The following is a 26,605-nucleotide window of genomic DNA, read 5'->3' on the forward strand; positions in this document are numbered from 1 at the left end:
TGAAAAGAAGGCAAGAAAAGATTTAAAAAAAACTTATATATGATATACATTTAATCACACTGCATATTTGATTTCTCTTATTTCTTTGTAAAATCATGGGTCTAATGACCTGAAGCTGTGATGATGATGATGATGAATATATTTATTAGATAACATGATTTACAGTACAAGTACAGTCAAACAGTAGTATGTATTACAGTACAACATTCAAATATTTACAAAGTAGGTGGACAAAAAAGGGGGGGATTGATCCGGAGAGGGTCGTGATGACTATGGAATGTGTTTTTACACATCTTATTTTACACTCATATTCATGTCTTTGCTCCCCATATCTATCCCTCGACTGCTTTTTCCTCTCCTTTCCGTGAATGTGACCTTAACATTTCTCTGCTTGTTCCCTTCTGCTCAGTGTTTTTCAACACGCATTAGATCATAAACCCTGAATCCGCAGCTGCCAAAACGGACGGCGAGGCCCGGAACGAGAACGTGAAAATGAAATATGAAACATGGTGTGATAAACTGGTAGATAATCATCTTTTCATTAAACTTTCATCCCCAGTGACTTAAATATTCCAGGGCCCAATTACAGAGCTTGTATCTCTCTCTTTTCCCCCTTCACTCTCGCTTTTCTTAACAAGAGCAGTCAAGGGGGGTTGGGGGGGGGGCAGATAGGGATGAGAAGCTTAAGGGTTGAGTGAGAACATTGTTATGAAGCGGTCACATGGAGGGGGGGGGGGGGAGGAGATGACCTGTTGTCCCTCACAGAGGACAGGGAGCAGCAGGACCGACGCAAGCCTGTCCAAATAAGAAGAGGAGGAACAGGGATGGGAAGGACAGCAGACGGACGTGTGGAGTGTGCAGTCAAGCAGGTGTGTGAGCGATGGAGGGATGGTGGGGGGGCAGAGAAAGAGACAGAAGCAGACAGAGCACATGTGGAGGGATGGTGGTGGTGGGGGGGCAGAGAAAGAGACAGAAGCAGACAGAGCACATGTGGAGGGATGGTGGTGGTGGGGGGGCAGAGAAAGAGACAGAAGCAGACAGAGCACATGTGGAGGGATGGTGGTGGGGGGGGGCAGAGAAAGAGACAGAAACAGACAGAGCACAGAGGAGAGCAGAGATTTTCGAGGCAGATAGTGGAAACATGTGCATCCTGATGAGTACCACAAACAGGGCGCATGACTCTCTCGTCTCGCCTGCTTTGTGTGTGTGTGTGTGTGTGTGTAGGTGTGAGTGTGCGCATGAGTGTATTAGCAGTCAGAGCACTGAGGCCCACGGGCGATTCCTGTGTGTGCTTGCGATAAAGGGGAAAAGGGAGGAAGTATAACGGGGGGGGGGGGGGGGGGGGGGGATGAGGGGTGTGGAGGAGGGGGTTGGAGGGTGAGGGTGGGTGAGAGGGGAGAGATGAGGAAGTTGGTTTGGGGGGGTGGGGGGGCGTATGCAGAGAGAAAGGCAGAAAAGAAGAGAGAGGAAAGAGCATCCAGCAGAGCAGGGAGCTTCCTCTGTGCTGTCAGAGCCTCTGGATCATGTCCCCATTGGTCTCTCTTTCTCTCTCACACACACACACACCCACACCCACACCCACACACACACACACACACACACACACACTCCCTCACCCCTCAAACCAACCCCTCTCCTCCCTCCCTCTCATGAAAAGAGTGTCTTGGCAGGGTAATTAAGAATGGCCTCTAAACACAGGAGTATGGCAGGAACGCTCCAGATGAAAGTAAATGATTAAAATAATTACAGGCTGAGAGCTGACGAGCCAGAGTGTGGGGTGGCCGCCGGACATTTGTCGGTAATTAGATAATTAATCTGAATGCAAATGATGAGCCCTAACGAAGCAGTCAAGCTGAACCAGCGACAACTGCCGTGAGTGAAATGTGAAGGGGGGGGGGGCAGTAGAGGGATAGATATGGGGAGAAAAACACATGAATATGAGTGTAAAATATCTGCAGGAAGCAGCGGCATTGGAAATCAAGCCTTCACTAGTGGCGACAAGCAGAGACGAGCATCTGGTTAAAAATATACCAAAGGTGAGGCACCATGTGTTGTGCTCTGCAAAACACACACACACACACACACACAAACACACAGCGTCTCCTCTCCCAAGGAGCTGAAATGCCAAATGAAGAACATGAAATGGCATCCAGGGAAGAAAACAGAGTCGGCTTTGCACACCCTAAAGTGCATGAGCAAATTGTGGATTTACTCGCTTGCTGCTGCGCCTCCTGCTCCTTACACCTCCTCATTATCTCTGCGCGCCACTGTCTCTCACAAATACTATCAGCGTTGCTTTGCATGAGCTCTCGGCAGATGTAAATAAGCAACTTCATAACTTGTTTTTTATTTTATTTTTATGGTTGACATACCCAGGTGTGGATATACTCATGTCAGCATCCTCTGCGAAGCACCTCATTAGACTCTGAAGGAAGTTCTCATTTTCATCATGGCTCTCCTTAATACACATGCATGCGTGTTGCTGTGCAAGGTTGGACTGGACACTCTGCAACATCTCCATTTGTTAATTCAGGATTTGTCTGAATGTGTGTATCATTGTTAAAATCAGTTTAAATCCCTGACAAATTTAAATCATCGCGCGTACAGACGGAGTTTATCTGCAGCTGGGGGCGGGGCCTGTAGGTTGATATGATCCCTTGTTAGTGCAAATTATGCAACGCATCCGGTTACACCTTTAAGACACTCCAGAGGAAAATGATTTACCTGTCCACCATCCTGATTAAATCCAGACAGATCACCCCTCGGCCACAGGAGAACAACGCTGTGTTCAGGAATGTGTCGTTAGCCAGCATGTTGGATTAGCTGCTTTAGCTTTGCGCTTTTCACCAATGTTGCGTGAAATCAAATGCAGTTCATGTTCCTTTTAAATAAACCTGACCAGAACTATAAACATTGATAAAAATCCCAACATTTGTGGAATAAAGGTTCATGTTAAAATCCTTGTGATTTAAGTAACGTTCATTTATGATTCCAAGAAAGCAAAAAATTATTCCATTGATAAAATGAGACATCATTCTGCAGATGTAAAACTTTATTAAAAGGCTGTTACAGACCTCTGAAGTGCTGCAGCATTTCTTTTATGATTCAAACAGGATAGACATCAAAGAGAAACGAAGCAGACATTTACTACACACATCATGGATTTAAATCACCATGAATCTGTCCTTTCCTTGCCTGCCCACACACTCAAATCAGTTTGTGATTTAGTAATCAATTAAAAGTCAAAACATGTTGAAAAAACTAAAATTTATCACAAAAATACAAAATGTCACAACAAAAAAATTGTAAATGTGTGAACATTGACCAAATAAAGGTATTTGCTGTCTGACTACTGCTCAATTTGATGTCAAATGTTACACCATCACACTAAACTCTATAAGAAGCACATTAAGAGTATCCAACAAACAAGCGAACGCATTCAGAACAGAGGAACCAGCCTTTAAAAGAACCAGAACAAACAAAACACAAACTGGTTTTAAGGATGGAAACCGGAGCTTATCAGCATCTGTGATGAAAACAAACAAACATGTGATTTAAGAGAGTCTTCACTCCACAACCAACTCAAACACCTCTGCCTCCTCAAACTCCGCGTTCATCTTGGCAGCCATTGCGTTCAGCTCCGTGTCGTTCATCTGCTGGACCTTCCTCCTCCTCCTCCTCTTCTTCTCCTTCTCCACGGTCACGCCGGGGATATTCGTGTCCGGCTCGGGGAAAAGTGAAACACAGTCATCCATCTCGAGCAAAGAAGTGAACGAGCTCAGGCCGGACGTGGACCCAGACGCGTCCATCTGCGTCCTGGAGCGCCCGACTCTCTGGCCCACCTCGGGGGTCTTCAGCTTCTCGAAGCCGAACAGGTTCTGGCGCGAATCGGGGCTGTTCGGGGCCTTGTCGCTTAGTCTCCCGTAGGACCGGCGCACTTTCTGCGTCCACACCACGTCCCGTGGATCAACGGGTGGTTGGTGGGGATGAGAAGAGGGCGGCGGTGAGGACGGGAGGATCGGGGATAGGATAACAGCAGCCGCCGCCTTCTTCTTCTTCTTGGCCGAGGATGAGGGCGCTGGATCCGCGACCGGACCCGGGGTGGACCCGTTCGTCTTCTTCTGCTGGCTGCATCCTGAACGCGTCCGACTCGGCGTGTTCTCCTTGTTGTGCTCGGACGGTGCGGCGGTTTTCCTGGGAGCTATTTTCCTCACAGTGATGCGCCGTTTCACAGCCAAAGACGTCTGCGCCATTTTGTTGACAGGTTGCTCGCTAGCGTTAGCCTGAGGTGGACAACTCAACCGCGGGGACCGCCGTCGCTGCGCGCCAACGACGCCATTAGAGTCGGGCGTCGTGTTTCCAGGAGTCCCTTCGTTCATGTCGACCTTTTCCTGGTGCGATAATAATTGATTATTTTTTGTTTCGGGGTTAAAATCCGCACAGTAAGGATCGAAACAACAGGAGACCGCTCGAATTCGCCCGCCCGCGTCGCGTAGGAAATGACGACAGAACGTTTCCGGCGGTGACGACAACAGTCCGCGCCACCTGTCTCCAAACTTTTGCTGTGTAATCCGTTCGGGAGAGGGAAGGAGACGGCTGGTTTTCTGTAGTTTTCTATAATATTTTTGCCTCATAGCCACATCACAGAATGGAATACTTGATTGGGATACAGGGAGCCGATTTCGTCATGGTCGCGGCGGATAATGTTGCAGCCAGCAGCATTATTCAGATGAAACATGGTATGACAACGCGTTAGCTTAGCTGCTAGCCGCTGAGTCGGATGATTTAACTTTCAGCACCATTGCAATAATAATTGTTCAATTTTAATCTCGTTTTGTGTCATTACAACCGCTGCTTCGAGAGTTTTAACGTCATACTAATTGTCAATGTGTATATTATTATATTATGTTAGCAATGCTAAGCACATAGCTAACTTATTGAGAAGAAGCTTAGCGCTTTAATCTTCCTTGCTGTAGTTTTAGTTTTTAGTTGTAGATAGTAATTATTACCATTCTGTCCTTTTTGCAATCAATCCCGCAAGGTTAGATGACCAAACGCTTTCTGGTGGTGAAAGTGATCTTTGATGTGACGTTTCTCACTGCAGCTCATTAATTCACCTGTTGTAAAAAATAATTGTGATTTTAATCTCTCCCCTAGACTACGACAAGATGTTTAAACTCAGTGAGAAGATTTTGCTTCTATGCGTTGGGGAAGCAGGAGACACTGCACAGTTTGCAGAGTACATTCAGAAAAACGTGCAGCTCTACAAAATGAGGAATGGTAAGTACCTCTGAAATGATATTTTATGAAAGCCCTCGGGAGAATCTAGCATAATGCTAAAATAGCTAGTGACTGACATAGTCGCACTGAAATGCAAATTGTTTTCTATGCCTTTTCATCTCTTAATTTCATTAGGCTATGAACTCAGTCCAGCAGCAGCAGCAAACTTCACAAGAAAGAACCTTGCAGAATACCTTCGGAGCAGGGTAACTATAACGCTGCCAGAAATACTTCCCCTTGTCCCTGTAAGAAATGAGACAATAAGATGGACAGTGAAGGTTAGACATTAGGAGACAAGGTCAGAGAGACCAGACTTTGTTGGTTTGGACATGTCCAGAGGAGAGACAGGGACGATATCGGTAGAAGGATGCTGAGGATGGAGCTGAACAGGGCTAGAGGTCGACCCAGGAGAAGATACATGGACGTAGTGAGGGAGGACATGAGAGTGGCTGGTGTTGGGGAGGACGATGCAAAGGACAGGGTGAAGTGGAGAATGTTGATTTGCTGTGACGACCCCTCACGGGACAAGCCGATACTACAGTAGTAGTAGTAGTAGAAGTAATCCTGATAAGTAGTTTGCTAAACAACAGGAGTTGGAAGTTGTGTTTTTTAATGAGGAGACATCCTGATGTGTCTCCGGTAACTGCAGAGAAAACGGACTTCGTTGGAACAGTAATTAAGTCAAATTATTCAAGCTCAAACGACGAGTTGACAATTTTAATTTCATGTTCATTAAATTGAAAGATGCCTTACGCTAAGGATGGTATATTAATAGACAATGTAAACGCTCACTGATCTAATGCTGCTCACGGCCGATATTTGGCTTTGTACGTTCCCCAATGGGTGAGAGGAACTCGATCGTTCAGCTGGCTGCCACTGCCCGGTGCCGGATTCACTGGAAAAAGAAAGCGCTAATTAATCCCTTGTACCGCTGGTCATTCTCTGTATTGCCCATATTCATCGTCCTGTAATGAGCTAGCATACCTATAAATATTTTAATTTTTATTTCAACTTAATTACATTCTTCTAAGCATTTCCAATCTTATTTTTGCTTCGGGGAATTAATGATAGAATCACAAATGAATTCCCATAAATTAAATTAAAACTCAGTCCGACCGGAAGGGAGCGTGTTGGGGTTCCTCCTCCACGGCAACGAGTGTTCGGATTTCTGCTTGAAATGATTAGTTTGTCTAAAACGGGAAATTAGAAGTCTTGAAACCCATCGAGTCCTTTCTCTGTTGTCGATGACGCTTGTCCTCATTGCACATTGAACTGATGTAGTATTTGTCTTCTGTTCAGCTGTAGCTACATTTGTCAACTTGTTGTGCATGATGAGGGAAGATCCTCCCTTTGAGACCTGAAAACACCTGAGCCTCCAGAACACACACACACACACGCACGCCCTTGCACAGTTCCCTCTGGCTTCACATATATATATGATTATATATTCGTTCTATTGCTATTCATTTCTAGCATTAATTTGGCCTCCCCACAAACGGAAGACGTTGCGGTTTCCTCGTGGTTTACAGCCGCTTTGAGAACAGGAATGTTTTGTCTAACAACTTTGCAAAGTACAATTGTATGTCGTTCAGGCCGTGCATCGATCTGAGAGTCGGTGAGAACCGTAATATCATCCACGCTTTATGTAGCACAGAGGAGTCACACAGATAACATCGGGGGCGTACACTAAAGGCTTGTTTTCGTTGTCAGTGGGTTTTTTTTCCTTCAATATTGAAACCAAAGTGCTAAGGAATCATTGTTGAATAACTTTTCTGCCAGGCCTGAACAGTCTGCCCCCCTCCTCTAGAAGCAAAATAAAGAATTTACTAAAAGAGAATGTGATCTAGAACATCCGGATTATTTCCAGGCACTTTATACACTCAAAGTGCCTGGAAATAATCAAAACCACAAATATTTTTTTTCTGTCTTTCCTTGCAATGTTGTATATAAAGAAAAATGCGTCAAAAAACCCACACAAATGGTGTAAATGTAATCTCTTCAAGAGATGATAAACACGTCTAGGAATCTGACCATCTTTTAAATTTTAATTGTTAAATTGATGCCGTCGGGTAAGGAGCAAATATGCCACATTTGGGAAAAAAAACACGAAACTGTTTGAGCTTTAGTGCCTTAAAATGGCTTTAAAATAAAAATTACTTTCAATCATATAGTCACTTTTGTGTTTACTGATTAATAAATTAATCTCTAATTATTTCACCCCCACATTTTACACCGTTTTTTAATGCTACACGACAGCCCTTATGTTCTCAGATGTAGCACAATGTACGGGAGTCAGTCCTGCTTCTCGTTTGTGTGCATTGTGACTCTTACACTAATTTGTTAAGAGTAGTGCAGCCGCTGCCTGTCACAATAGCAGGAGGGTAAAAATAATTGCTAAAAACAATTAGTGTGGCAGAGAAGGGAATGTGGGACACATTAAACGGGGGATAGGGCTAGAACAGGAGGAGGAGGAGGAGGAGGAGGAGGAGTTGGGGTCCCAGGGGGAAACAACCAGGCCCAGTAGACAACACAGACCGGAGTGTGAGAACGAGTAGGAGTCAACAGACCCACAATATGCAAGCACACAGAGACACCTATAGGATCCGGATCATCGTATTCCGTCAAGGTTGTGCGTGTTGTGGAACATTTTTATTCATGTCTTGCCAGGAGCTGCGAGCGTATCGTTATTTCTGTGCCTCACGGTGATCAATTTGGTTTTTACGAGTGCAGGATTTACTGATGCCGCATTCTCAGGAGTGTTCAGAAACTGAAGCAGTAGCAGTTTCTCCTCCGCGTCCCACACCTTCCTCAAGCTATGTTCACATTCATCAACCTCCAGAGTACACGGACATTTGCAAATTATCTTGTATAAACAGGGTTATTTTTTTTTTTCATGGTGTTTTTATTTTCCCCAGAACCATCTCGAGTATGTAAAATATGTTGTGTTGCTGGTTTAAATGTGAAACAGAGAGAATTTGTCAGCTCAAGTATTGAATGGTTTGATATGAAGAAGAAATATCATAAATATCTTCTTCTTTTTAAACCAGACCTGTTGCAGAATTTGCAGAAGAAATATGAGCCTTGTCTCTTTTCAGGATGAAGACTCCTTTTTAGAAATGCGTGAGTTACTAAAATCACTTCGGGAAATGACTCGGATGACTTTTTAAGCTACGCTAATTGTTGTAATCATCAATGGAGCTACATCATTTGGTCTCCACAGATTTAAAAGAGATGCCCATTTAGATAAACCCCTCGAAGTGCAAATTTAGTCTAATTTAAACTCTATGTTTCACTTAATTGTATTTGAAAAGAGGAAAATGCAACAAACTCGATATCTCTGTTGCATTATTTTGGTCATTTTTGTGTCAAGTTTGAGTTCAAGAATAGTTGTAGAGCTTTGTTTGCTTGGTTCAATTTGAAAATGTGTTTCACCGATTCAAGTGATCTAACATGCTATAATGAATTGACACTCCAGGAAATGTCAAAAAAGAAAATGGTACAGTCTACCTGTAAGAGTACACAATATAAAATCTTTCCTGGAATTGTACAACAATGCTTACTCAGTTATTGTCTGGGTAATGGCTGCGTGTGCAGTTTATTGGGATTCATTTAAATTCATATTGAGTCATTCCTGATTATACATAAACCCAGACAGCAAGGAAAGATAATGAGCTGCCCTTTTTTATTTTTTATTTTATTTCTACCATCTTTATATCTTGTAAACCCCCTCCCCCACTGACCCGCCGGACCCCTGGATGTGAAACCTCTGGCTGAGGAATTAATTAATCAGTGGTATATTGTTTCATTCTGGGGGCCCTATTCCTGCAGGATAAATGACAGACGAGCCCTTTAGTCTCAGGGACGTCGTACCCCCCCCCCCCCCCCCAGTGGCTGCAGGCCTCTGGGAGGTGTAGTTAGCTGAAGTCAGCCGAGCATGTGGGTGCAGAGAAAGCAGAACCCACATACGGCTGTGTGCTCGGCAGCCCGCCGTCCACAAAAACAACTCCACTAACCTCTGGAGTGCTGCATTCACTCACGCATTCACTCACGCATTCACTCGCGCTTTAGAGAGGAGACAAAGAGAGAGGAAAATCTAGTGGCAAGCACAATCACCGGAGGCCTCGACTCTGCTGCGTGCGTATCAGTAATGACACGTGCAAATCACCGCAAAGCAAATCATCGGCAAAGTTTTGGGGCATTAAAAACTCCTCATCTGGTCTTCCCCGGTTTGCCTTCGTTCTCCGATTAATGTAATATTTGAGAGAAGAAGAAGAAGGAAAAAGTAATGCATGTTAAATACACAAAATGCATTAAATTCATATTGAATTGACAGGTTAAAAAAATAAATAAAGAAGTGCTGCAGTCAGAAAAGTGTGGCAGGACTTTAGGTGTGGGAGGCTGAGGCGGGAGGTCGAGCTGAAGCAGCCAAATTCAGGAGGCAGAAGGTCGTGTGGGATTATTTAACTGATTTTTAATGCTGTAGATTATGCAGATGCCTTAAAGCGTTACAGCCGTCAGTGTTTTCATACGGGCAGTTTTTGGTCTGAAATATTTAGAAGAAATCTACATTGTCGGTCTGTAAAGTTTCAGCGGTTTCGTCTTGTGATTGCGCCGCAGCAACAGTTAGCTTCGATGCTGTGGCGATCTACAGCTGGCCCCATATGGGTTTGTACGATATTCTTTTTGTGCGCAGGCACACGATGGGCACAAATAATTACTGGTGCCATATTGCACACAGATCCCCCGCTCCTACGCAGATGAACAATTAATACAGCAGCTTGAAGAGAAATGCCAATAAAGAGAACATGCCCCGGGGCGGGGTGCAAAAAATAAAAGGGGGGGGGGCGGTGGAAAGGAAGGAAGGAAGGAGTGCTGGAACGTGCAAGAGGGGAGTTTGGGGAGTTTATGATGATTTTTAGAGGCCTGACCTCAATTTGAGTCCCAAATAAAGCTGTTTTTGCTTTCAATCCTCGCTGCGCACGTCTCAAAGGACAATTGTGACATTCTGGGAACTATGCTTCACTTTCTTGATGAGGTTCGTTAGCTAAATACTGCATGTAGCTACTGCGTGAGACTGGCTAGCTTAGCTTAGCGTAAATATTGAACGTGGAGGGAAACCACACTAGGTAGGCTGATTTCATGATCACAGTAGCACATGGGTGACATCACGACCCACTCCGTCTGCAGCGGAGGATGGCGCGGGGTTTGCATCTGGCGGCGGCGGCAGTTCAGGTGGAGGGTGTCGGCGGGAGCGAGAGTCGCGGCGGGGGGGCTCAAACGGGAGCATTGTTTGCATGTGAACTGGGGGTGTGAGTTCAGGTGGCAGCGTTAACAAGCTGCATGGCTTCCCTCTGAGGTGACATGGGAAGGAGTCCATATTACTGTTGCATTGTAACCAGTGACACAGGTGTCTGGTGGGGGGGGGGGGGGGGGGGGGGGACGCCCGCTGGGACATTTGCACGCTCACGGAGGAGTTAAGGCACACACAAACACACGCACATCCCTAGAATCACACCCATTGTGCACGCTGTTTCTCTTTCTCATGTGTGTGTGTGTGTGTGTGTGTCCTTAACACACACACACTGAAGCTGACTCCACGGGGAGCGATTGCCCTTCCCCTGGTGGTAAACACAGAGCTCACACCAGCCCCAGAAATGAGCGAATGGAGAGGGCAGTTGTGTCGATCACGCCTTCGTACAAACCACATTTCAGTCACTGCAAGGCAGAGAGCGCAATATTCTCATGTTCTTGTTACATTTTAATCAAAAGCACGGCACTGCTGCACCCCCCCCCCCCCCCATCAAGAATTTAGGCCAAAAAGTTGTTTTGAAATCCACAGAATTTTTTGTTTTTGCTTTAAAGGGATTTTTAAAAATGGGGAACAGTGGCAGGCAGCGACAACGGGAGAAGACGAGTGTTTTGGAGGAAGAGAAGAGGCTGGGAGCATAAAATATGTAATTTAAAAAGAGGGGGGGGGGGGGGTGACTTTAGAAGTTTTTAATGAGCCCTGGCACGACTCCAGGGCAGAGGGTGAAGACGTGGGGGGGGGGGGGGTTAAAAAAGGGATGGAGCAGGAAGGAGGGTGGGCACAATGGAGGGAGCGAACGGGGCGCTGACTTCCAGCAGATGTCACACTGTCATTGACACTGATCCCCCCCCCCAAAAGAAAACACACACACACACACACACACACACACACTCCTGTATCATGACCTCCTTTCACTTTTAGTCTCCCTCCCTCCATCTCTCTCCTTCCTTTTACTCTGTCTGTGCTGGTTGTTCTGTGTGGATGTTTTGAGGGGCGGTTAAGTGAGATCCGACCATCGCTGACTCCGGTGCAGCTCTTACCCCACGGTGCAGCTCTTACCCCACGGTGCAGCTTTTACCCCACGGTGCAGCTCTTACCCCACGGTGCAGCTCTTACCCCACGGTGCAGCTTTTACCCCACGGTGCAGCTCTTACCCCACGGTGCAGCTTTTTTACCCCACGGTGCAGCTCTTACCCCACGGTGCAGCTTTTACCCCACGGTGCAGCTCTTACCCCACGGTGCAGCTTTTACCCCACGGTGCAGCTCTTACCCCACGGTGCAGCTTTTACCCCACGGTGCAGCTTTTTTACCCCACGGTGCAGCTCTTACCCCACGGTGCAGCTTTTTTACCCCACGGTGCAGCTCTTACCCCACGGTGCAGCTTTTACCCCACGGTGCAGCTTTTTTACCCCACGGTGCAGCTCTTACCCCACGGTGCAGCTTTTACCCCACGGTGCGGCTCTTACCCCACGGTGCGGCTCTTACCCCACGGTGCGGCTTTTACCCCACGGTGCAGCTCTTATACCCCGCGGTGCAGCTCTTATACCCCACGGTGCAGCTTTTTTACCCCACGGTGCAGCTCTTTTACCCCACGGTGCAGCGCCGTCACTGTGGTGGGATTCAGGCCCACTCTTCTTTGCAGAGCTGCGGTCCTCACTCAGCATCCCACCGGGGGCTCGGGTCCAGACCTGGACTAGACCTCTCTAAAACGTTCTTTTGTTCCACTCAGTGCTCGAGTCGGTCCAGGATAGTTCTTATTATTATTATAATGCAGGTTTGCAGCTCGTCTGGTGACTTGCTCGTTAATTCTTTTCCTTTAAGAACATTGTTGATTGAAGAGTTGCATTTGTTTCTCTGATCTGACACCGTTCAGTAGGAGGTAAACACAGAAAGGGGGGGGGTCTAATATGTCTTTACAGAACTGTACTGATTGCAGTGTTAACATCTCTAATCGGGTAAAAGAAGTGTTTGATCTGCTCCCTGGCAGTAAAATACACACTAAATACTAACAATAATCCTCACTCTCTGTTCTTTTTTGATCTGGATGTCATAACATTCGCCACTTCATCCATTTTACCAGTGGACCGATCTCAGATTAGGTTTGAGTGCACTAAAGCGTACCGAGTCATTCCTCAAAGGCAGTTCACTGTAACATTATTGCTGTTTATTAAATGATCACGCTCTAAAGATGAAGACACAAAAAAAGGCAAATGGATCAAACGTTTGCTGCTTTATTTTGGGTTCATGTGCTGAAGTGCTTTTTTACATCCTTCATTTTGTTTCTCCAGACTCCGTATCACGTGAACCTGTTGCTGGCGGGCTACGATGACACGGACGGCCCGGCTCTCTACTACATGGACCACCTGTCTTCCCTGGCCAAGGCGCCGTTCGCTGCCCACGGCTACGGCGCCTTCCTCACGCTCTCGATTCTTGACCAGCACTATAAACCAGGTCTGTGCCTGGAAATGCCTCCTGCAGCCCCCCCCCCCCCCCCCTCATTGTTCACATGAGACTGACTTGAGAAAGAGAGGATGATCCGAGTTTGTAGAGGATGTACTGCAGAGGTGACATCTTCAAATTCGACATTTTAAATTTCTGCCGTTGTTTGCTCCAGACCTGACTCGAGATGAGGCGGTGGATCTGCTGAAGAAGTGTGTTGCAGAGGTGAGTTTGTGCCATCGCCGAGCTCTCAGAGCTTCTTTATTCCAATATTCCCAATGTGATCCGTATCCCGTTTGGAAGACGCTCCCCTCTAACGTAGCTCACGGACGTTTGCTCTTATGGCAGGTAACGTACGCAATGAGGAAGCTCTATGTTGTTGAGTCCGCACTGACTGAGACCTCTGTCCGGTTCTGAGGTGACCGGACCGGGACCGCCTGCAGGCCTCATTGTCTTCGGCAGAAACTAAACTAATGTGCTCATGTGGGCTCAAGAACAGGAGAACGGCTTTGTTTCATCAATGAATACGCTGAATCTGCGTTTAACGGGCTCGGGGTCACACTGGGAATCTTAATTAAGCATTGCAGATGCTTTCACTGCATTTAAAAGGCTACGCAGCTGGAGGTTTGTGTGATTTAAACAGCTGGATGGATAGATCTGAGAAAGGAGAAGTTTACTCGTGTTTACATCCGTGTGTTTGAATATTTCCTTCTCCGTCTTGTGTCTCTCCTCCAGCTGAACAAGCGCTTCATCCTCAACCTTCCCTCCTTCAGTGTCCGTCTGATTGACAAGGAGGGCATCCATGACCTGGAGAAGATCACCTCCGGCGCCAAGTGACCGTTCACTGCATAACTCCCAGCTCTGACGCCCTCATTTCTCTCTCTCTCTCTTTTTTTTTTTTGTACTGTTGACCTCCTTGCTCTTTCTGTTCCAATAAAAAGTGACACACAGTTGAGATACAAGCTCTTTGTCCCTGTAGCGCTTTCTCGTTGCTCGCTAGTCTACTCATCTGCACATAGAAAGAGAACAGCCTTCTGGCTGTGTACTTTTGCACTTGTACTCACTGAGTGTGGGTAATGTACACTTGTTCATGCTTATACACGTGTAATAAAGCAGGCATGCACATACAGGATGTAGCGTCCTCCAAATTTAGTGCATTTACCTGAATGGAGGTACGTAAATATATTGGCAGCATAAAAAGTTTAAATTTAATGTTTATTTTGGGGTATTTACGCTTGAATGAATGCTATAAAAATGTATTTTATGTCACGTTTTTTCAAGCGGTGCAGCTCGATTTTGCCATGGGACACGTTAGCTACCATACGTTGAGGTCAAAGGTTTTCCAATTATTATTGGTAAAAAGTCGACCCTTGATGTTGATGGTAGCTCCTGTCAGCCGCAAAATACGACAGAAAACGTTACCAAAGGGTTTCATCAACCCCTAATTTTTAAGAACAAATCCAGATATGATCCCGGAGATGCTTATGTTATTTCACCGGCGCTCAAACTCTGAATTTAAATTAGCTTGACCCTTCTTCTTTGCTCACTGCAGCTCCAAACTTGAGAAAGTTTAAAGATGAAACTGAAGTGATCTGATCAGATGCCCACTCCCTTGAAAGCAAGACCAAAAACTGAAGATACATTTGCATTACTGTATTGTAAATAATCCCAACTCGATTATCTTAAGAGTGGATTTGGATTAGATGTAAAATTGATTTGCACAATCAGCAGTTACTGAAGGTTTAGGTCCATGATTACGAATGAATAAATGTCGAAAGCTGGAAACATGCAAATTACAGCTTAATATTGCCACGTATTTTTATTTATTCCAACTGTTCCTGTCGCTAGAAAAGTCAACAGATTTTATTAAATTGATGCACTTCAAAAGAAAGAACTGCTCATATGCTAATAGCTACTTTAAAATGTGCCTTTAAAACTGGTCAAGGAAAACCAAGATGTCACCGTGGTTGTTTGGTCAGGAACCAAGTAAAAACTCCATCAGTTTGGAAGTTCATCTGGTGCATTCTTATGGAGAGGAAATTCCAAATCGATATTGAAGATGCAGCCTTTTTATTACAGCATTTTCAATCAAATTTGCAACTTGTGACTGTGCAGCAGCACTTTATTTTATTATTAAATTACTGTGGTAAAATCAAGAATGCTCTTGCAGGATGACATAAAAAAGTTATAATGTAAAAGCAGATGTTGGAAATGTTGGAATTCATAAAGGTCTTCTGTGTAAAGGGAGTCTTAAATGAACACACCGGCATGAAGCTGTAAATCCAGGACAAGTCGGTAACATTAGGGCTGAGAGTGTGTTTGAGGGAGGCAGCACATGTTTATATGCACCAGAGAGAGAGAGAGAGAGAGAGGAAGAGGAGTGTGTGTGTGGCTGTATCATCATCTCCACCGCAGACAGGTGATTAATAAACATTAAACAATCCCTCCTCTCTCAAACACACCGGAATCTGACGGGAAGAGCAGCATATGTTTGCCTGGAGGCACAGAGAGATTGAGAGCGGCCCCGCTGAGTGTCAGATAGAGGGGGGGGGGGGGGTTACAAGAGAGTGGGATGAAGGGATGAGGAGGAGAATTGACACAGGAGGGTAATGAGCTGGGAGGAGAGAAAAGGACATACATCAGGTAGAGATGAGTGATGTTGGAGCGCGCGTGTGAGCAGTTTGGGGTCCCTGGGAAATCGTAATTGTTGTGAGTGTCTCCTCATGGTTAGGTAAAGTGAAGAACTGTGCAGAAGAGGTGGATGCAGAGAGATGCAGAACAGATGGGTAGAGGGGGGGGGGGGGGGACCGAACACTGCCCCATTCTCCCAGGTATGCCATTCAGGGCTGCAGCTGTCTCCTTAGGCCTCTGCTGGAGCCCGGCATGCATGAAGGGGCCCTGATTTTTTTTCTTGTTATTTTAAAGAGTCCCTTCGGCGCATGCAGGAGAAAGTGTGCTAAGCATGATAAGAGTCCTCTAATTCCATCTCCTACGCTTCCCTGCTGAAGCTGCAACGTCAGCCGACTTTGTCTGCTGATTTAGAATGGATGAAATGTACACTAATCGTTCATCTTCAGGTTCAACTCAAACAGAATGAAGTCTTAAATCATTTCAGGGCGTTAAGTGGAATGACTTGTTTCATGTGGAAAATAAGTCAAGTGTTTATTTGTTCAGGTAAATTTGGTAAAGTCGATCAAATAATTTAAGGATGGTGTGAATAAATTTATTGTATTTAAACTTACTAAAGTAACCTAACCAACCAGCAGGACCTTTATTTTATTTGCTGACATGTAATAGGCTAAACTCTTAAATAAATAAGGAGTATGTTGCAGCCCTGGCTGTGACCTTCCTGTTGAAGTCACCAAGATGTTGCCCACAGGGATCAATAAAGAAGGAAACTTTCACAATAAGAGCACAATGAAAACCCCTGTCACCTTTGCCTTTCAAAGTAAATAGTCTGAGCAGTTGCTTTTAAAGGTACCTGAAGGTGCCTTTATTTTTTTTATTGTTCTGATACCCCAGATCAAAACATAAAAACATACCCCTTCCTTTACGCTTCTTAACGGTTTAATAATATATTACATTTCAGCAGTAATACAATAATAATAACAACAGTAATAACATTAATAATAAACATTACACAGAAAGTACAAAATGATTTGTGTGGGGTTTTTTTTTTACATTAACAACAAATAGTTTTAGCTGCTTTTGATGCTTCCTTACGCCACCGCTAGAGAACAGAGCGAACATTTCCCATGACCACCATTTAAAAAGAACTCTCTATGTGAGCCAATCAGAGTGGAGATAAAAGTCTCCAAAAGGTCCAATGGAATTAAGAGCAGTTTGTCGTCTCAGACATGGCTTACAACACTTCCCAGATGAGTTCAGTCCAAAAATGTGTACGTGTGTGTGTGTGTGTGTGTGTGTGTAAGATGAACGGATAAAGGTGTTTACCAGAATTTAAATAAAGAAGGAATGGTGGAAAATAACAGCACACAGTCGTGTGTAGGAACTCATCCTGACAAGATGCTCTGCAGATGCCATTATGACACAAAGCAGCTACTGAGAGGAGAGGTCCGTGAGTCATTTTGAGTGAGGTGGTTAATTGTAGACACACATTACAGTACAGATATCACCATGAATCCGGCCTCCTGGGTGTCAGGAGGGGCCACGGGGCTTTCTGGGAGGTAAGATCTCAGCTTTTGTCCTGAGGGCGAAGGTGAAGCTGCAGAAGTGGCACCGGCCAGTCCTTAGACCCCGCGTTTCCTTCCTGCCTCTCGTCTGACCATCGTCCGTCCATACAACCGTCTGTCCTGCCTCTATTTGCGGTGCTTCATCTCCTTGTCATGGTGACTCTTCCCGCCTCCTTCTCCTTTGTCCAACATTTTGATCGCTTCCACCAGGTAGCTCTGGAATGCCGAGAGCGCGGCGCAGATTGCGGGCGTACCGAAGCCGTGGGTGAGGAGGCTGAAGTGGGTCAGGCTTCCCTGCACTCCGGGCTCCAGGCAGGGGGTGGGCCGACTGCCACCCAGCGGGGAGCGGTCCTGGGACATGAGGTCCACAAACTCTTTACAGATCTCCCTGAGAGGAGAAGAGATATTACTTTATCAGGACACACAAAGACAACATTATAGCTTGAAAGTGTTGTTGTTGTTGTGCATTTTCCTACATTTCCCATAAGGAGTAATTAATGTTCTCAGAATTGACAAAACTCCTTAGAGGCACAGAAGACATGTTTAGTCATCACAGTCTGGGCGGTTGACTGATGACCGGAAAATAGACTTTCACGTGTAAAATGAGCGGAATGCTCCTTTAAAGGGGCGACCTGACACTCACTTTGTGGCGAGCAGCATGCTGCGTCGCGTCGGGAGCTGGTCCGGCTCGCTCTGCCTGCACAGATACTCAGCTGTAGCTCTGGCTGGAAACTCTGTCTCACACACATAACCAAAGTCCCGCGCCAGATGGACAGCCTCACCTGGGGGGGGGGGGGGGGGGATCAGGAGGAGAGACAGTGTGTCTGTTAAAGCAGAGAAAACAAGTCAAAGCAGGTTTTTTTTTTTTAGAATAATGGTTTTAACTATCATCTGCCCAGGCCAGATGAGGTCACAAGATGACCTCTGCAGCTGCTTCTCTTGCACTGTTCAAACAGTTCTCTGCCCTTTGCGTTTATGAGGCTTCGTCTGCACAGGATGTGCGTGGACGTGCACGCATGCTGCCACCCTGTTTGTTCGCGTCTGCGAGGGAATTTCTCCACGCACGTGACTCTTATCTGTCAGCATGTATATGCAGGTCACTGTGAGTGTGAATGCGTGTCCTCCCTACCCTCCACCAGAGATGTTAGGAGAGTGACGTTGGCTGCCTTGCGTCGCCCGGCGGGCAGGTTGAGGCCAATCTTCTCCAGACGCTCTCTCAGACAGCGGCCACCATTCTTTGACTTCGCCCTGAGGCCGGATGAAGAGACAGAGAACAGTTTTTAGAGCTGGTCCTTGTGTGTGTGTGTGTGTGTGTGAATGCCAGGCTGAAATCTCCCCACAGTATGTTCCCCGTCAGCACTGCTAGCGTCTCCTATACTCCAGTGTTTTCTGCCTTCCATCCTTTAGCTTTACTTTATGTCCTCTAATCTCAGACTTTTCTTTATTGAAATATTTATTAAATGTGAGGATCTTTTTTTAATATATTTTTACACATAAATATTTGTAAGTATTTACTGTAAGAAGTAGTGAGGTCCTTGAGATTTAAACAAACAAACAAACAAACTGAGCATTACAGCATTACATAAAAATAAAACATTCAAAATCTCAGTTAAATAGATGCACAAAATTAGGAACAAACTCGAGAGTAGACTGCAAACATCCATCCATGCACCTCAAATCAACAGACCTATCATAGTCTGACCCTCACAGTATCACTAAAATCTGGAGTCACATTCGTATAAATTTGAATGCCCGGTTCTCCAGATCCACTCCAGACTTGAATGATTTCTTTTTTGGTGTGTGTATGAAATACCAGGTGAAATTATCTCATTTAGGAACATGACCTGGCCACATGTTCCACCCTCCTGTTCGATTTCATGGTAATCCAGAAATTATTTTTAGGTGCAATTAACAAAACTATATATATATATAAAATAGATGTTGCAATGTTGAACGAAGTAAAAAAAACATTCCAGATTCTGCTCCTTTATCCATATCCACTTTGAAATTCAAATCGTTCTGATATTGTTAAAGAAAGATGTGACCCTTTGGTCAGATATTAGCTGGTTCCTCCCTGTCAAAAGTTTCATAAAATAAAGCTTAAAGTAAAACAGAAAAAAAAAAATCAAGTGAAGCACATGTAATCAGTCAGTCAATATCTCTCTGCTGTATTTTTAGCCTTCAGATCTTTTAATGATGCCCTTTTTAAATTCAGCCTGTATCCAAATCATGAAATTGTTCCTGTGCTCCAGGGCTGAGCTTCTTTTAACCGCGTCGCTTCTCTTGTGATTTAGTCTCATGACCCATTGTGGTCAGTCAGCCGGGGCCCCATATAGTTTAAGTCCAAGAGATCTGAATGGAAGGCTTCAGGAAAAAAGGTACTGACGTGATAGCAAAGATTCTTTACACTAGCAGCTCCTGTCATGTGGTTCGAAGCCCTCGGCATGAACTAATATCAAGCCGACTACAAGTAGCCTCTGTTAAAATATATCACCCTCCTGCAGTGTCCTTCAGTGTCCTTCATGTGACCGACGCTCAGAGTTGATGCACATTTTAATAAAACCCAATTCTTGTTATTTGTCTGAAAATCTCTCACCATATTTGTGCCACAAAGAAAACGCAGTAATGAAAGAACTATAATAACTAGAAAAGCACTCAGAGAGCGCAGACCTCCACCAAGCAGCTCATTCTAGATTTACACCGTCCACATGATGATCTGGATCATCAGCAAAAAGGCTATAAAATGTTTTTGGTATCTTTATAAACCAACCATGAAAAGTAAAAGTGAATCAGAGTATTTTAAATTTATATTTTTCCTGACCTCATTCTGGATGCGATCCGAATGAAATTGAGTGGTAAGATCGAGGCCCCCACCCTACATGATTGTGTCAAATTTCATAAACATCGGTCAATAATCAATCAAACTACTGAGGAACAAATTTTGAAGCTCTATTGACTGTTACCAAAAATGTCAAAGTGATCCAGAATCTCCAAAAATGGAATAATCTGTTCCGAGTCAGATTTCCAACATTTCCTGAAAATGTCATCAAGATCCATCCAGAACCTTTAGAGTTATTTTGCTAACAGACAGACAAACCAACGCACTTGAAAACTATTTACGCCTTCATCTTTACTCAACCTTATAAATGGACTTACGGAAGTAAAGAATGCAACCAAACACTGTTTTCAGGTGATATTAACTCTAGAAGTCTTCCTCTCACCTGCGGAGGACTCCACCCAGCAGGGAGGCGTTGAGGCACTCGGGTGGGGACAGGCGTCGCTGCACCTCCCCGACCGTCACCTTGTATTTGGAGGTGGAGCTGAGCAACGAGAGGCGGCCCGGGACTGAACAGAAAACCTCAGCAGGGTTGGACACGGCTCCCATCCCGAGACCCTCCTTACCCATGGACAAGATTGAAAGGGACGACCCATTCAGCTTGGATGGGATTGGAACTGGGGGGGGGGGGGGGGGGGGAATGAGGGAAGTGTTAAATCTTCATTTTTAAGCCATTTCAGACAGAATTGTGGAATTGAAAGTTCATCAGCAACAAAAACTGGATGCAAAGGGGTAAAAAAAAAAAAAAAAAAAATCCCAGAGATGAATAAAGATCAAGAACCTAAACATATGTTCTGAGCAGTAACAGTGTGATCCCCTCCACCGGTGATTAATCTATTCAGTGTAAATTAGCCTCTGTGTTGACAGCTCTATTTCTGGAGTGCTGCTTGTTGATGCTGTTGTTTAAACTGCAGGCGGCTACATTTTAACAGGCCTCCTCGTATCACCTCTTTATGTCGCACCACGAGGACTCAGTTCACACTCACTTCTCTGCACTACAGTAAACTTTCAAGCCTCTCGGAAAGCGATCTTCTTCTGGAGCCAGAGAAGTCGCTCTGCATCACCTGTTGCACTGCTGGGAAGCTCGGATCTTCTCTCGTAATGAAAACCAACACTGACTAACACTTTGATATGTCATCTCTTAATCAGTGTTTAAAAATTAGCTCTGGGGGCTTAATCTTAAATCGTAAACCCAGTAAATCTGTAATTGCGTGTGTGGCCAGAAATCCTCTGGAAAAGAATCTATTATTCCACTGCTACATTCTCAAGGAGCGCATTTTTTGTCTCAAGGATGCAAAGCTTTTAATCATCCGTCTGGCGTGCTACAGAAGCACATCTGGCGAGGATCAAGTGACACCGCCTCTATCATCCATGAGGGCTAACGGAGAAAACGCACGGAGAAGAAACTTTGTTCTCTGAGTCTGTGCATACAGCAAAGGGACGTGGGTCTCCTGTCAGGCTGTGGGTGGTGGGGGGCCCTTCCGACCACGCCCTGCTGTGCAGCACGGATTCCCCACGCTGAAAACATCTCCTGAAATCCCCTCATTTGCCACCGGCCTGCAGATTCCAGCCGGCGAGGCCGCAGAGCAGCAGACGCCTCTAAAGCTGCCTCCTTTGTCATTGCCCCCCCCCCCCCCTCTCCTCATCTTCTTATCTTTCGCTCTCTCTCTCGTCTCTTTCTCTTGCCTCCCACTCTTTATCTTACCCCCTATCATGCCATTTTTTTCCACACTCTGCCTCTGTCTTTGCTCCCTGTTGGATTTTCGTATTCATGAGGGGCTCCAGGTTTCGCTCTGCTATCTGCAGAGAGCCTCCCTCTCGGTGGTAATTGATCGATTCTTCGCTTTTGGCAAACAAACGGAATCACGGCCACCTCGTGCAGTGACAGTGGCGCGGTTGGATCAAGCCAGGAGTTTATCATATCGGCCTCCTACTTCAGCAGAATTACACCCTTGTTCTTGTTACAACTTTAGATTTGGATTCAGGACATTTTAGTGGATACTTATCAATCAATATGGGAAGGAAATAGGACAGTTATTTATAAAAAATATTAGATAAATATATTAAAGTTGTCTTTATACATTGGAAGGACATCTTTCGTATTATTGAGTAAATAATTGGATGGTTATTGGCTCATTGTCGTGTGGGTATATGAACTATGAAGAGCTGAAAGAACATTCTCTAATTCCATCAGCAGGAATGAATTTGATTCCTGATCGTGTTTAGCTCATCTCAGAGCAAGACTTCTTCATCTTTCGCCCCCCCCCCCAACCATGTAGGCCAGTTCCACCAGGCTGTCTGGATTTCACGAACTCCGCCAGCGACTAATCTGACTTGAATGTTCTAAGTGTGCCCCTGTGTCTCCCACACCTCCGTCTGTAGCATTACAACCACCAGACAGCGAATTTTCCCACAACTCCTTTTTTATCGTGTTCTCCTCCAATTTCTTCATCGCCCCACTTCTCTTCCTTTTAATCCATCTCTCTCTCCTGCTCCCCCCCCCTCGCCCCCCACTCCCTCTATCTCTCTCTCTCTCATATGACCATGAACAGTTCATTAAGAATGTGTGCCTTTGGGGTGAAAGTCTGCAGCTGAGTATTATAGGACTTCTTGACTTCAAATGAAATAGCAAAACAGAATTATTTATAGAGTGTGTGTGTGTGTGTGTGTGTGTGAGAGAGAGAGAGAGAGAGAGAGAGAGAGAGAGAGAGAGGTGGAGAGCCCCTAAACACAAAACCCCCTTCAGCATGTATAGCACAATTATATAGGTGTGCGCACGCACACACACTCACACACACACACACACACAACCCTCCGACCTCTTACCTTTTTTAATGACAGAGTGGTCGAGGATGCCCAAGGCTGATCCTTCCTCCATTCCCTGTGTCAGACAGACAGACAGTTACTATCATTTATCCAGCGGCCTCAGAACCAACACACACACACACACACACACACACACACAGCTTGTCTCTGGCCAAAGAAAGATGGAAGGTCCACTGTTTTTCCCTCATAGCAGGTAAATCATACAATCTGTTCGTCTTATTTGATCGAGTCAGAGTTTCTTTCTCTTTATAGTGAGCGGATGAGAATCGGCTGAGGATGTGACAGACATCATTCTCAGCTCTGACAAGAAAATGTTTTTAACCATTCAATGTTTGTTGTTCTTAGAATCGGGTGGAGATTTTTAGAAGATTCGTGTGGAGAAGGAACTACGACACTGTTTTTTTTTTATGCGCAAGAAAAGTCCAATTAAATTGAATTTTTCCACTTAAAATTCGACAAATATTTCAGACAGTTTCGAATAACCAAAAAGCAGATCACGTATATTTTGTAAACTGCATAAAGACGTAATAATTTTAAATATGCATGGCAAATTTTCAAAAATGAATAAAAAAATAAAAACAACTAATTAAGGTATAGAATTAAAAACATCCATCACCACCCCCATTGAGACTTACAATTTATTTGATCACTGAGGCCAAAATGGACTTGCTTCTCCTTTGTGAAGAATTTATAAGAGGATTCAAACGCAAAGGATATAATCTATTAATCAAATAAAGCTCCTTGTCAAGTGGGAGCGTTAAACAGTTACACGCCGGGGCTGACTCTTCGCCCGGCGCTCCTCGCAAATGTTTCTTTTCTATTAATGGCCGTGCAGATCAATTGGTCTCGGTGCGTTTCTCTGCGAGGAGGCAACAAACAGCGTCTGCAGCTGCACCTGCAGCTGCAGGGAAGCTGACTGCTCAATAAACTATAGAAACTATCCCCCCTCCCCGCAAAAAAAAAGGAGGCTGCGGTGCAAACACTTTGTCTCTGAACATTGCGTGAATGTCGTGACGGAAAAAGGCGTTTTGAAAAGTACAAGCCTGAAATTGTTGCTTCTTTTTCCTTCACGAGGGATCTCTCGATATTCAAAACGAATCACGTTCAAAACTTCAAAGTTCAGAATTAAGTATAACAGAAAAGCAATAAATAAAATAATAATAATACAAACAAACAAACAAAAGCAAACACACACCATGTTAGGACTCATTCAACAGGCCACCTGGGATTTACGCAAAGTGAGGATCGTCAACTAATGTATATATATATATTTTTTTACATTCATAAACGAACTCAGAAGCTCATTTTCTTCTGGATTAATCGACGCACATGCAGCTCTCAGCTCTCCCACCGGTTTGAGGAGCACATAAAAAAAACGAGTCAAATTTTGAGGTAAATTGAAACACATGGGCAAAAGAAGCTTCATTATTTAAAAATAACCAAAAGAAAAAAATAAGATTGCTGCACATTCTAAATGTCAAAATAAAGGAAAAGGGTTAACAATTTTGTTCCTAATTAAAATAGCTCACTTGAATACCTATTTAATATATTTAATCTATTGGGAAATGTCATTATAAAATGCGTCGCTTGAAAAAACAACGATAACAAAATTATCTGAAGGCTGTCCACATATTTGTTTATTTTTTAATTATAAGGCATATTTCGCTTTATTTTCTTTTATTATATTTGAGTTGATGTCAAAGAGGCCCAGAAGCCTTTTTAATTTTAAATAAAGACATAATATTTGTTCGCATTGAGGTAACACCACTGAACTTTTACGCACTCTCTTCACACTGCTCGGTGGCAACCAAACGAAATCTCAAATATAGAAAGTCACCTGCAGATCCTCCAGGCAGTGATGTCCCAGGTGCATCCCCAGAGGACCGTCCCCGAGAGCGGCAGCACCTTCTCCGAGACCGTGCAGCAGCCGAGGGACAGCTGGATAGTCCCGTCGGGGGTCGAGGCTCAGAGCCCGGTGCGACTGTGACAGGAGACCCCCCTCCTCGGTGCGCGACCTCTGCGAGTGCCATGCCGCTTGCTGATGTTGATGGATGGAGTTGATGGAGGGGTAAGGGTCTGACAGGTGGGAATATGCTGAATCCTGACTCTGGGAGTACGGCAGGGAGGACTGGGGATACGGCGGAGGGAAGTACGGTGGCTGGAAGTCAGAGGCTGGAGTGTGGCAGAGCGGGGGCGCGGAGGAGTACGCGGCCTGGTTCAGGGAGGACAGCTGGGAGAGGCGCCCACTCGGCGCGGAGCCGCTTAGTCCGTCCGCGCGGTCCTGCGGAAAACGGAAAAGTTTCCTTCACCAAGCTGCGTCCCAAAAAATATCAAATCAAATAAATGCATTAAAAAAAAGCCTTCATGCTATAAATATTTCTAAAGTTTTAAACTCACGGAAATGTTATTTTCATAAACAGGGCATGTCGGATAAATTCACACACTCATTATATTAAAACCTAAAAATAAATAAATGTGAACACATGAAAGAATGTGTTTCTATTTGTACTCGATGGTTGGAAATAGCAACGGCGGTTGAAGTGATGCGCACTGGCAGATCCGCCCTCGGCATCGCCTCTGAACAGTGTCAGAAAGGTCACCAAGAAGCTGCGCAAAGGACAGGTAATGCGCAACAACACGTCGCTCTGGGAGAGGGCACTTCTGCTCCAAAAGCTGGCACGCGTCAACACAACTGAACATTGTCCTAAAAAAATAAGGCGCAGAAAATGTGATAAAAATGTGACTTTACAAATTTAAACTGACATTCAATAAATCCAGCAGACAGTCTACGGGGTAGGTGGTAAATGTAGTCCACTTTAGCCTACATTTGTTTTCAGCCACATCCTGATCAAATTGGATTTCCCCACAAAGCTGGGTCACACAGATCAATGCCGGAACAGCGTCCATTACGTGCCATGGGAGGAGGTTCATAACGCAAATATATCTGCTGCGTCGTTTCAGCTCTTCAGTTTAAAACAACATATTTGAATATTTGCAGCAATAAAACGCGACAGCCCGGACCACCCTCATGTGTCTCGACGTGTCACCGTTTGACACTGTGCAAGACAAAGAGCATCTCCGTGGACAGATGCAAGGCGCTGCAACAATAAACGGTGTCAGGAGGGCTCAGTGGGAAGTGGGGGAACTCAGATATGGAACAGCAAAGAAATAACAAGACGAATTTATTTACCAGGAATGCTTTTAAAAGTGACGGAGAAACAAAATCACAGAGGATCATTACACTCTGTAAGTTGATATTTGCTATCAAAAAGAACGCAACACCTGGATCAATTCAGCAAATCGTTTTTTTTTCCCCTCTGCGCCTTGATTTACTCAAAGTTAATGTTTTGTTTCTGAGTGAATATGTCATTTTGTACATTCCTTCATTTGCCATCCTACAACTCGGTACAATAGTTGTTATTTATCGGATGTAATAAAAAGATATCACCGGTACAAAGTGAAGCCACGACTCTCCATTAAACTCACCATAGCCGAATAGGTGTGGATTAACATCTGGACCACTTTGAATACCTCCAAAATGAAACTCAACGAGACGCGCGCGCGCGCGGGCTTCCAAATGACCGAGACGTCACCAAATGCGCAGAGATGTAATCCAGGTGTCCATTAAATTCAAAGGTGTTATGAACTTTTCCCTTATCTCTCTCGCTTTGACGGAGCTCTTTACGCACAGATGAAACGCTGCTGCCGGTTACGCACACGCGT

The 26,605-nt window shown here is 44.9% G+C and overlaps 3 protein-coding genes across 3 annotated transcripts; 1 reads left to right on the forward strand and 2 right to left on the reverse strand.

Moving 5' to 3' along the window:
* Positions 1-3,328: 3,328 nt before the first annotated feature.
* Positions 3,329-4,379, reverse strand: cdca5 (cell division cycle associated 5). Its single transcript, XM_068747659.1, has one exon. It carries the CDS (start codon positions 4,377-4,379, stop codon positions 3,567-3,569), a length of 813 nt encoding a protein of 270 aa, XP_068603760.1. The 3' UTR covers positions 3,329-3,566.
* A 154-nt stretch (positions 4,380-4,533) lies between these two features.
* psmb2 (proteasome 20S subunit beta 2) lies at positions 4,534-13,977 on the forward strand. Its single transcript, XM_068747171.1, has 6 exons — positions 4,534-4,739; positions 5,158-5,280; positions 5,416-5,486; positions 12,877-13,039; positions 13,203-13,252; positions 13,763-13,977. The coding sequence occupies exons 1-6, from the start codon at positions 4,649-4,651 to the stop codon at positions 13,862-13,864; spliced, it is 600 nt and encodes a 199-aa protein (XP_068603272.1). The 5' UTR covers positions 4,534-4,648; the 3' UTR covers positions 13,865-13,977.
* Positions 13,978-17,346: 3,369 nt separating this feature from the next.
* Positions 17,347-26,395, reverse strand: tfap2e (transcription factor AP-2 epsilon). Its single transcript, XM_068747117.1, has 7 exons — positions 26,369-26,395; positions 24,720-25,163; positions 22,883-22,937; positions 20,442-20,673; positions 18,350-18,468; positions 17,864-18,002; positions 17,347-17,608 (listed from the first exon to the last, which is right to left on the reverse strand). The coding sequence occupies exons 1-7, from the start codon at positions 26,393-26,395 to the stop codon at positions 17,347-17,349; spliced, it is 1,278 nt and encodes a 425-aa protein (XP_068603218.1).
* Positions 26,396-26,605: the final 210 nt, after the last annotated feature.

The sequence above is a fragment of the Brachionichthys hirsutus genome, chromosome 13 (genome assembly GCF_040956055.1).
Source record: "Brachionichthys hirsutus isolate HB-005 chromosome 13, CSIRO-AGI_Bhir_v1, whole genome shotgun sequence".
Lineage (NCBI taxonomy): Eukaryota > Metazoa > Chordata > Actinopteri > Lophiiformes > Brachionichthyidae > Brachionichthys > Brachionichthys hirsutus.

Coding starts and splice junctions, on each gene's coding strand:
- cdca5 (XM_068747659.1), bottom strand. CDS start 4,379: ATGAACGAAGGGACTCCTGGAAACACGACGCCCGACTCTAATGGCGTC.
- psmb2 (XM_068747171.1), top strand. CDS start 4,649: ATGGAATACTTGATTGGGATACAGGGAGCCGATTTCGTCATGGTCGCG. Junction 5,281..5,415: donor GCTCTACAAAATGAGGAATG/GTAAGTACCTCT, acceptor TAATTTCATTAG/GCTATGAACTCAGTCCAGCA. Junction 5,487..12,876: donor CAGAATACCTTCGGAGCAGG/GTAACTATAACG, acceptor TTGTTTCTCCAG/ACTCCGTATCACGTGAACCT.
- tfap2e (XM_068747117.1), bottom strand. CDS start 26,395: ATGTTAATCCACACCTATTCGGCTATG. Junction 25,164..26,368: donor TCCACACCTATTCGGCTATG/GTGAGTTTAATG, acceptor CGTTTTCCGCAG/GACCGCGCGGACGGACTAAG. Junction 18,003..18,349: donor CCTAACATCTCTGGTGGAGG/GTAGGGAGGACA, acceptor CCCCCCCCCCAG/GTGAGGCTGTCCATCTGGCG.